A 10,691-nucleotide genomic window follows, 5' to 3' on the forward strand; every position below is an offset into this window, starting at 1 on the left:
CTTTGAAGGTGCTGCACTGCAAATGGAGAATCAAGGAGGCCTTTTGCCGGTTTGGACCAGCACCTGCCTGGTTTTCAGCCCCAAGGTGGGCACCGCTGTCTGGGTGCTCTGTTCCAGGAACGCAGTCATGCCCCTCGCCCTTGGAGCCTCTCCACCCCCTCCCCCTTTGCAGGTTTCTCCTCCGTGGCCAGCCTGGGGCTTACTTCCAAGTAGACATGCCTGGAATCGGGAGAAAAAGAGAAACCAGAAATATCAACAACCTCAGATATGCAGATGACACAACCTTGATGGCAGAAAGTGAGGAGGAATAAAAGAGCCTTTTAATGAGGGTGAAAGAGGAGAGCGCAAAATATGGTCTGAAGCTCAACATCAAAAAAACGAAGATCATGGCCACTGGGCCCATCACCTCCTGGCAAGTAGAAGGGGAAGAAATGGAGGCAGTGAGAGATTTTACCTTCTTGGGCTCCATGATCACTCCAGATGGTGACAGCAGCCACGAAATTAAAAGACACCTGCTTCTTGGGAGAAAAGCAATGACAAACCTAGACAGCATCTTAAAAAGCAGAGACATCACCTTGCCAACAAAGGTCCGTATAGTAAAAACTATGGTTTTCCCAGTAGTGATGTATGGAAGTGAGAGCTGGACCATAAAGAAGGCTGATCGCCGAAGAATGGATGCTTTTGAATTCTGGTGCTGGAGGAGACTCTGGAGAGTCCCATGGACTGCAAGAAGATCAAACCTCTCCATTCTGAAGGAAATCAGCCCTGAGTGCTCCCTGGAAGGACAGATCCTGAAGCTGAGGCTCCAAGACTTTGGCCACCTCATGAGAAGAGAAGACTCCCTGGAAAAGACCCTGATGTTGGGAAAGATGGAGGGCACGAGGAGAAGGGGACGACAGAGGACGAGATGGTGGGACAGTGTTCTCGAAGCTACTAGCATGAGGGTGGCAGTGGAAGACAGGAGGGCCTGGCGTGCTCTGGTCCAGGGGGTCACGAAGAGGCGGACACGACTAAACGACTCAACAACAACAGCTAATTCTGCAAAGCCTCGCAGAGGTTCGGAGGTAGCTGTTTGGCTCAGATGCTGCCCTGCCGAGCAGAGGAGACCTTGCAAGGGTGGACTGAGGATCCCTCCCGACCTTGTGGACATGGGATCGGGACGGGGAGGAGAGCGGGAGGCGCGGGGGAATCGGGGAGCGGAGTGGGGCGCGAGCAGGCAAGGATGGAGAGCAAAACGAGCCGGGAGGAGCTTTGCATCGATTGCAGGTGAGAGCCAAGATACAATTTTGCCGTATGGCCCCTGTTTAAACCCTGATTTACTCATTTCCGCGAGTGGGGGGCTAAAATGTTGCGCTTGGGGAAAAAATTAAAATTAAAATTAAAATTAAATGTTGCGCTTGGAGACTTTGCAAGCAGCCAAGGAACTTTCCTCTCCAAAACAGGAAACGGATCTCTCTTTTGAGTTTCGGTTTCTATTCTGCCCGAGTGAGCTCACTGCGTTGTTATGTAAACTGAGAGAGCGAGGCAAAGGTTTGCAGAGGGAGGTCGCATCCTGCAGACTGCTGGACCGCTGGCGAGGGAAAGTTCGCTTCCTGCGAAATTCAGCCTCCTCTCTGGAAAAATGAGGTGAGCAGGGACTCCTCCTGCGTAGATCTGACTCCTCCGGCTTAAAGACCTCCCGTTCTGCATTTTGTGGAGCGGGAGTTTGAATCCTAGAAGGGGGGAGATGGGAGGGAAACGCCCACCCCGAATAGCCTGGCCCCCGGCAATGCAAGTTGGGTGTTGCTGGACCCCAGCTTCGGCAGCCAGCATGGCCAAGGGCAAGGGCAGCGGGAGCGGGAGTCCCGCGACATCAGGAGAGCGGCAGCTGTGGCTCAGTGGTTAGAGCACCTGCTTTGCATGCAGAAGATCTCAGGGCTGGACTAGATGACTTAAGCATATGGGGAGCCGTGCACCTCGTGGTGTACCACATTCACAGTACAGTGGTACCTCGGGTTACATACGCTTCAGGTTACAGACTCCAGTAACCCAGAAATAGTGCTTCAGGTTAAGAACTTTGCTTCAGGATGAGAACAGAAATTGTGCTCCGGCGGCGCAGCAGCAGCAGGATGCCCTATTAGCTAAAGTGGTCTTCAGGTTAAGAACAGTGTCAGGTTAAGTACGGACCTCTGGAACGAATTAAGTACTTAACCCGAGGTGCCACTGTACTGAGGAAAAGAACCCCCAGGATGTTTCCCTGAAGCCCCACGCCCCACCCAGAAAGAACCCTGTTAACTGCAGTTTACACATCCGAGGGGCATTTCCAAGCATCCTTCAGTCCCCAGGGTTCTGGCAGTGCGTGCACACTTTAAATGTGCTTTGAAGGGTGGTGTGCGCACAGTCTCGGAGGCAGGCTGCCTCTGACACTGGAGATCATAGAATTGTGGCGTTGGCAGAAATGACAAAGCATTTTGAGCATGTGAACAAGAGCATCACCAAACCCATGGTCCTCGGAATAAGCACAGAATGAGGGTAGTGGCTGTGAATGTACAACCAATTTCAAGAACATTCCAGATAACCAGACGTTGATTAAGCGCATGATGATCAAATGTGCAGATGTTGTAAATCCATGTTGCCCTCTAGAACTGTGTCTTGAATGGGCTGGGAGGATTTCAGAAGAATATTTTGCACAGACGGATGAAGAAAAGAGACAGGGTCTGCCAGGTGTTATGCCAGTTTTCGACAGGAACACCTGTAGCATCCCCAAGTTTCAGATATCCTTCATTGATTACTTCATAATGGACATGTTTGATGCTTGGGGATGCATTTGCAAAGCTACCTGTTCTGATGCAACACTTGGCAAATAACTACAAACACTGGAAAACACTAGATGAGCTAAAGTGTAGGAGCCTCTGCCTTCCTTCAGAGAACAGTAACAGAAGCTGAATGGAGGATATGGAACATCATAGCCTCCCATTCACACTGTGAACCACTTACTGGTATGAACCCAAGAGGGGGCAATTTCCTTCACAATGAAGTAACCAGCATGGAGAAGACTATTGTTTCTCAATTTTAAATTGTTCTAAATTCTACACAACTTTGTCTTTTTATATATAAAAATGATAATCGAGAAACCAATATATGCTTTATAGAGCTATTCTCTTTTTGTGGCACAATGGATCCTTTTAAATGTAATTTTATATAAAACAAATTGTTATAATTTGTCCAAAAAATAAATAAATTGTGGAGTTGGAAGGGACCCCCAGAGTCATCTAGTCCAAGCCCCTGCAAGGCAGGAATCTCAGCTAAAGAATCCCTGGCATGTGGCCATCCCAGCCCTGCTTAAAAACCTCCAAAGGACTTTTGTTTTCCTCGAATTCCTGGGCTTTGCATGCAGGAGATCTCGGGGCTGGACTAGATGACCCTTGGGGTCCCTTGCAGCTCTAAAATCTTGTGGTCCCCTGATGGCATCTGCAGGTAGGGCTGGAGATAGGATTATGGAACTGTAGAGTTGGAAGGGACCCATCGGTCATCTAGTCCAACCCCCTGAAGTGCAGGGATCTTTTACCCCAGGTGGGGCTCAAACCCACAACCCGGAGATCCAGAATCTCCTGCTCTACCGACGAAGCTTTTACTCTGACACTCTTTGGCCAAATCTAGGCAGTAGGGGGAAGCACCTGCTCGTGTGGGCGGGGCCTAGGGATAAAAGTGGGTGGGGCCTCGGTGCAAAGCGGGCGGGGCTATTGTTAAAAGTGGGCGGGGCAACAGGTGTGACCCTTCCTTTTTTGGCAAGAGGCCACATTCCAGTGACGCCCAAGGCTAAATCCTAAATCTTCTGGGCCCTTTTGAGCAAAGAACTCCTGCCCGCAGTACCCCTTCACCCTTTCTCACTATAGTTTTATTAGATTTTTCTAATTTACATTTCAGAATATTCATTTAAACCATCTCAGATCAATGACTTCCCTTCCTCTCTTTCCGTGGTTCATTTTGCCTACCATACATCCCTGGATATTGTAAATGACCTAAACCATTCCGTATTCCATTGTTACACCATCAAAACTTATTTGCACTGCTGAATTTACCTTAAGGCTGCCAGCGTTTTTAAATGTATACAACTGTCAGAGCTGCCTCTAGGTCCCAGCTCACAGAGGACCAACGCCAGGCTGATATTATGTACAAAAGTCTTTAGTGAAGTATAATTTCCATTTCAAAGCCAGAGCATGCAGCCCTACGTCTAGACTCTAGATCGGCGAAGTCCCGTCTGAGTCTCCGCCCCTTCCACACCAGTTTAAGATCCTAGCCCTGCTCCACCTCCTGCGCTGCTCTCTCCTCCTCTGGGTCCTCCTGCCCTCTGGGGCATTGCCCTTTCTGGACTCTTCCGACGCTGAGTCGCTTAGCTCCTCCCCCTGCCTCCGGCGTGCTTTAGGACCCGGTTCCCAATCCTCACTCTCTGCTGTCCCGCGCTCCTGTACATTTGAACTTGCTTCTCGCGCCAACCCAGTGACCTTTCTCCTAACCGTTACACTGCTTCTATCACTGCTTCCCTCTTCCGTGACACTGGCCGGATCTGACCTCCCTTCCGTTGTCCGACTCTCCGAGGGAGGCGTGGTAGACTCTGCCTCGTCTCCTCTCCCTGGTGGGGAAAGCACTGGCCCCGATGCCTGGGACTCTTCCCCCCCCACTCTGCTCTGGTGGGGAAGCTGGTCCTGATTTCCAACTACTGCTCTGGGATTCCCTGCTGCCCCCTTGCTCCTGGGGCGTTCCCCTTGGGACCCCCCTGCCCCTGGCCCTGGTGCTCCCTTCTGTGAATCTTCCGATTCGCTGGAGAGGCTCATGGAATCCCTCGGACCACTGTCCCCTCCTACGCTCCCTTCGGATTCCTCCCCCTCGCTCTCCATCTCCCATCTTCCCTGTGCCTCAGCTCCTGAGCCCCTGACAACAACTTTCACCCATATAATCAGTAAACATTTTCCAGCCTTCTTTAAACATGCCCTTGCTCTCTTATTCTGTATGTCAAATCTGCAAGCTGCGCATATTCCATCAGTTCAAGTTTCCATTCTTCTTTGGTTGGGACCTCGCTTGGTTTCCATTTTTGGGCTAGCAAAACACAGGCTGCTGTAGCATACAAAAAGGTAAAGGGACCCCTGACCATTAGGTCCAGTCGTGGCGGACTCTGGGGTTGCAGCGCTCATCTCGTTTTACTGGCCGAGGGAGCCGGCGTACAGCTTCCAGGTCATGTGCCCAGCATGACTAAACCACTTCTGGCGAACCAGAGCAGCGCACGGAAATGCCGTTTACCTTCCCGCCAGAGTGGTACCTATTTATCTACTTGCACTTTGACGTGCTTTCAAACTGCTAGGTTGGCAGGAACAGGGACTGAGCAACGGGAGCTCACTCCGTCGTCGTGGGGATTCGAACTGCTGACCTTATGATCAGCAAGCATAGGCGCTGACTCCATGGGGCCTGAGGGGGCCCGAGCCCCCTCAAAAATTCGTTTGGGGGGCTCTGCCCCCCCAATAATTTAAGAAAATTATTACCGTAAATTTCGCTCTATAACACGCAGATTTTTTCTCCTAAAAAGTAAGGGGAAATGTCTGTGCGTGTTATTGAGCGAATGTGTGGTCCCTGGAGCCGGAGCACAGGGGCAAAAATCAGGCAAAAATAAGATCGGTCGGTCGGGCGGAGGGAAGGCGGAAGCTGCTGCTTTCCTGCATTCTGCCTCAGGGTCTTACTGCCCACCCGCTTCTGTTGCTGCATTTGCTCAAACTCAACAAAGAGCAGGGAATCCCCTGCCCTCCTGGCAAGCAGAGGGTTAAGGAAAGGATCGAGTCCTTCCTTCTAATTCTTTCCTAGTCACACTGCGTGCCGGCTCCAGCCCACCACCTCCTCCTCTCCGTGCTCTAGGGACTCGCACATGCAGGTGGGAGAGAGAGAGAGAGAGAGGGCTGGCTTGGGGGGACCGGGACTTTTGCCTTCCTTTCCTCCCCCCCACCCCATTAAACTCCTCCCCTGCATTCTTAGCTAGCTGCTTCTCCGCACACCCCTCTTGTGCTTCTTGTCCCTTCTGTGTTTTTCCTTCCCTCCCCATTTAAAATGTGGTGACAAAGCACGGATCCACATGGATCCTCAGGATTTTTGCATTGGGCTACTCCAAACTCACTGTCAGATATTAAAAATCTTTATAAAATAGAGAATTAAATACATACAGAATGTTAAATTTTCAGTTTCGAAATATTAGTACTAGTTTAGTACTGTATTTCTATATTACTATAGTACTGTATTAGTTATTTTCAAATACTTAAATATTTTTAGGGTGTAAGACCCAATTAAAGCCCGTTATTTACATACAGTATTACAGTATTTACATACAGTATTAGGCATACTGTATTAACTTTATTAAGTGTATTAAAGCATTAACTTTGAGATATTATTTTTATTTAATGAACCCTCAGCCTTATTCAAAGTAAGCTTAAATTAGCTATTTCACTTATTAATCAAAGTGCTATTACTGTGCGACAGCAATATTTTATGTTTTATTCTTTTAATGATAGTTTAGGATTTATTTAAATATCATTTCAGTCTTTTCAGAGCTATATATTCACTGCTCTGTAATAGTCTATAAGCATAATTGTTACTGTAAATTAAATTAGCTTTTTACGAAAATACCGTGCGTGTTTATGTTTTGTTTCTTTTTTCAAAGCCAAAAAGTGTTTCAGGCTTGTCGAGTTTCCCGGAGTGTGGAGTTATAGAGAGTCGAGTTTTCGGGGTTCTAATGTTGATCATATGACTCTAAAATACTTTTAAAAACTTTAAAACTCACTAATTTTCATCTAAAATTTAGAAAACTTCCCGGGGCAGGACCCCGGTATGGGCCCCCCCAATATTTTTTATAAGTCGGCGCCCCTGTCAGCAAGCCCTAGGCTCTGTGGTTTAACCCACAGCGCCACCTGCGTCCCTTCAGTAACATACATAAATAGCCTTTTTTGACACCTGGGAATTTCCCTCTGAATTATCCCCAACAAAAAGGACTCCGGTTTGTTGGTTTTGGAAAGGTACTTAAAAAAACACACAACAAAAACCAATTCATTATACAGTTGTACCTCAAAAGTCGAACAGAATCCATTCCAGAAGTCGACTTCTAAAGCATGGCTTCCGATAGGCTTCAGGAAGAACTTTGGAAAACTGGAACACTCACTTCCCGTTTTCAATCGTTCGGGAGCCAAAACATTTGACTCCCAAGGCGTTCGGGAGCTGAGGTACGACTGTACAGTGGTATCTCGGGTTAAGTACTTAATTTGTTCTGGAGGTGAGGTCCGTTCTTAACCTGAAGCACCACTTTAGCTAATGGGGCCTCCTGCTGCCGCCACCATGCAATTTCTGTGCTCATCCTGAAGCAAAGTTCTTAACCCGAGGTACTATTTCTGGGTTAGTGGAGTCTGTAACCTGAAGCGTATGTAACCTGAAATGACTGTAACCCGAGGTACGACTGTATATCCTCTCGAGAGTGTCCCTCACCCTTTCTCGATCTCCCTCCCTCCCTCCCTGCCTGCCTCTTCCCTCTGCAGCCGACCTCTGAGATCGAAGCTGCAGAGCTTGCAGTGCCACTTCACCTGGGACTTCGAGCTCAAGGACAAGGTGGATGCCTTGCACATCCTGCAGACCCTGGCCCCGCTGGCCCAGCACACCCCGCACCGCAACCGAGGTGCCTACCTTGCCATGAGGGCCTACCTTCAGGACTTCCAGGGGAACTACGAGGAGGCCCTGGACAGCCTCCGAGAAGCAGAGGGGGCTCTGAAGAGGGACCACCCCACCAACTTCTCCCGCCAGGCCCTGGTGACCTACGGCAACTACGCCTGGGTCTACTACCGCTTGGTCAATTACGACATGGTGGACCTCTACCTGGGACGCATCCATGACATTTGCCGGTCCTTGGCCAGCCCAGAGGCCTACTCTGTGATGATCCCCGAAATCCACGCTCAGAAAGGCTGGTCCCTCCTGGCCGGGGGCTTCCGGAACGGGGACGAGGCCGCAGAATGTTTCCGGAAGGCGCTGGAGGCGGAAGAGTCCAACGAGGAGTTCCAGGCCGGACTGGCCATCTCCGTTTATGCCTCCTACACTCATTCCTGGACTGCCGAAAAACGGGAAGAAGCCCAGAAGTTGCTGGAAGAAGTCGTCGCCCGCCAGCCGCAGAACTACGAAGCCAAAGCTTATTTGGCTCAGACACTTATGGCGGTGGACACGGAAAGAGCGCTCTTCTTTGTGGACGATGTTGCCCGGGAGAGCGTGAACCCCGAAGTCCTCCGAATCGTCTCCAAGCTGTACAAGCAGCAACCCATTCCTTGTACCATTTCCATTCTGAAGAAGGCCATTTCCATTCTGAAGAAGGCCATCCCCCTAGATCCTGGCTACCATCTCCTACACTATGACCTTGGCATGTGCTACCTACAGTTGTTGGAGCACTCTCCAGGCGATGTCAGAGAAGAAGCCGTCGAGGCTGCCATTGAGAGCGTCAAGCGCGCTCTGGAGATGGATCCTTTCTCCATCTTCACCCGGCTGAAGATGGCGAAAGCTTACGGCGAGAGGTCGCCAGCTTACGAGGAAGAGATCTACCTGAACCTGATGGAGGATCTCCCGGGAGCCAGCAAGAGATGCCAGCAGTCCATCTACATGCACTGGGGGGACTTTCTCCTCCACAAGAAGGGGATGAAGAGCAAGGCCCTAGAGATGTACCAGGCAGCCGCCAGGATCCCTGGAGACCACTCCCTTGAGAGGAAGCAGCTGGAAATTCGCCTGAAGGGGCTGGCGAGGATGTTCAGGGAAGACGGAGAAATGGACCAAGCGAGAGCTGTCTACAGCTTCCTTAAAGAAACAGGGCTTCAGGTTACAAGTCAACAGCGAAGGGGTTCGTGGCGAGGGAACGGCAGGGCCCAGCAGTGAAGGACCTCCACACTCACACACTCGCAGAGAGGCAGGGGGTTGTGGCTCTTTCGTTCCAGTTTGGGAAGAGGCTCTTCCTGCAGCCTCTGAGCCCCTGGACCCTCCAGCAGCTTTTGCTGGGGAAAAGCTGGTTTCCATAAAGTTTCTTTGCATTCCCCTCCCCGCACTAAAGGAGAAAAAAAAAAGTTTCCAGCTGTATTTATCTGCAAAAAATGTGGTTGTTTCTAGAAGTGGCATTGCTATTATTATTATTATTATTATTATTATTATTATTATTATTATTATTTATTACTATTTTTAGTCCTGGATCCTGCAAGGGTTAAAAGCCAATGGAGGATTCCATTGCTGAACCAAGGAGCAAGGAGTTTCTTTGTGGAATAATGGCTGTAGTTGCCACGCTAATTACTGCCATTCCTTCTCTTGAATAGACCAGGGTTTCCCAATCTTTTCCCCCTCCAGACTACAACTCCCATCATCACTAGCTAGCAGGACCAGTGGTCAAGGATGATGGGAGTTGTAGTCCAAAAGCAGCTGGAGACTCAAATTTGGGAAACTCCGAGATAGACAAAGGCTGTTCAGTGCAATGATCAGTTAGTTTTGCGCTTGATTCCAAGGCTGTCAGTATGGAAGAAGCACGACCTTTGGGGGTCTTAAGTCTGCGAGCCCCTCCATCTTGGGCTCAGGTTGTATATATGTTCTGCAAATAAACCATATACCCTAAAGACACCACGGTCTCCACTGTTGCCTGTTCCAAGGAAACTGAGCCCTGGGATATCGCTCCGCTCAGAGATTTGGGTGCCACATAACAGTATTAAGATTATGGTGACCACATATTGCTGGCCCGTCACCCTAAGGTCCCAGGGTGGGTTGCAACCATTCAAGTTATTAATATATCAAAAGATGGCACTGCACAATATTGCAAACAGTTTAAAGCCAAGTAAGAATGGCCGGGGGTTGAAATAGATTAGCTTTTGGGTCCCTTCCAGAAAATAACAGAGGCCAACCAGAGTGTTTTGAGAAGCAAAGCGGCCAGTAAGCCTGATCTTTATTCAAGGAACTGTTGCAACAGGGTCCCCACTCACTCCATGCAGGAGGGAGGAGAACCCCGAACAATGGTGCGCAAGCCCTTATATAGACTTTTGAAATTGCCCACCCTGTAGCCCAAGACCACCCCCAAAAAGCATCAAACATACATCACAGAAGGAGGCGGTCTACAACAGAAATCCTGCCTGCCGGGATACCTGATAATGGTCACTGATTGCATTACCTGGGCATTCTTTTGTGATTGTTAATACTTTAGTTCCTGAATCCAGATCACAGGCTCACCTTATTCATACACAAATACATCCTTAAGACAGGATTTGTAAGCAAAAAGACAATGGGAAAGCGTTCCCCATTTGCCTCCCTTCCTGCAGAGGAATATTTGAGGTCATTGCGAGAGTCAAAATGGTTTCAGGATTGCTCTCCTGTACTATTTCAGACACATGGTTCATATACTTATGTATGTGTTTGCCTTGTACATTTAAAGTGAAAGGGACCCCTGACCATTAGGTCCAGTTGTGACTAACTCTGGGGTTGCGGCGCTCATCTCACTTTACTGGCCGAGGGAGCCGGCGTACAGCTTCCAGGTCATGTGGCCAGCAGGACTAAGCCGCTTCTGGCGAACCAGAGCAGCGCACGGAAACGCAGATTACCTTCCCGCCTGAGCGGTACCTATTTATCTACTTGCACTTTGACGTGCTTTCAAACTGCTAGGTTGGCAGCAGTGGCGTAGC

At 49.4% G+C, this 10,691-nt stretch overlaps 1 protein-coding gene across 1 annotated transcript; it reads left to right on the forward strand.

Annotated features, from left to right (window-relative positions):
- Nucleotides 1-3,382: 3,382 nt before the first annotated feature.
- LOC309351887 (interferon-induced protein with tetratricopeptide repeats 5-like) lies at nucleotides 3,383-9,642 on the forward strand. Its single transcript, XM_081880043.1, has 2 exons — nucleotides 3,383-3,456; nucleotides 7,545-9,642. The coding sequence occupies exons 1-2, from the start codon at nucleotides 3,398-3,400 to the stop codon at nucleotides 8,914-8,916; spliced, it is 1,431 nt and encodes a 476-aa protein (XP_081736169.1). The 5' UTR covers nucleotides 3,383-3,397; the 3' UTR covers nucleotides 8,917-9,642.
- Nucleotides 9,643-10,691: the final 1,049 nt, after the last annotated feature.

Source organism: Podarcis erhardii, assembly GCF_964252035.2.
Source record: "Podarcis erhardii genome assembly, chromosome: 10".
NCBI classification, from domain to species: domain Eukaryota; kingdom Metazoa; phylum Chordata; class Lepidosauria; order Squamata; family Lacertidae; genus Podarcis; species Podarcis erhardii.

Excerpts from the sequence above, each read along its gene's own strand:
- LOC309351887 (XM_081880043.1), top strand. The coding sequence starts at position 3,398 with ATGACCCTTGGGGTCCCTTGCAGCTCTAAAATCTTGTGGTCCCCTGAT. Across the intron at positions 3,457-7,544 it reads TCCCCTGATGGCATCTGCAG|CCGACCTCTGAGATCGAAGC; the intron begins GTAGGGCTGGAG and ends TTCCCTCTGCAG.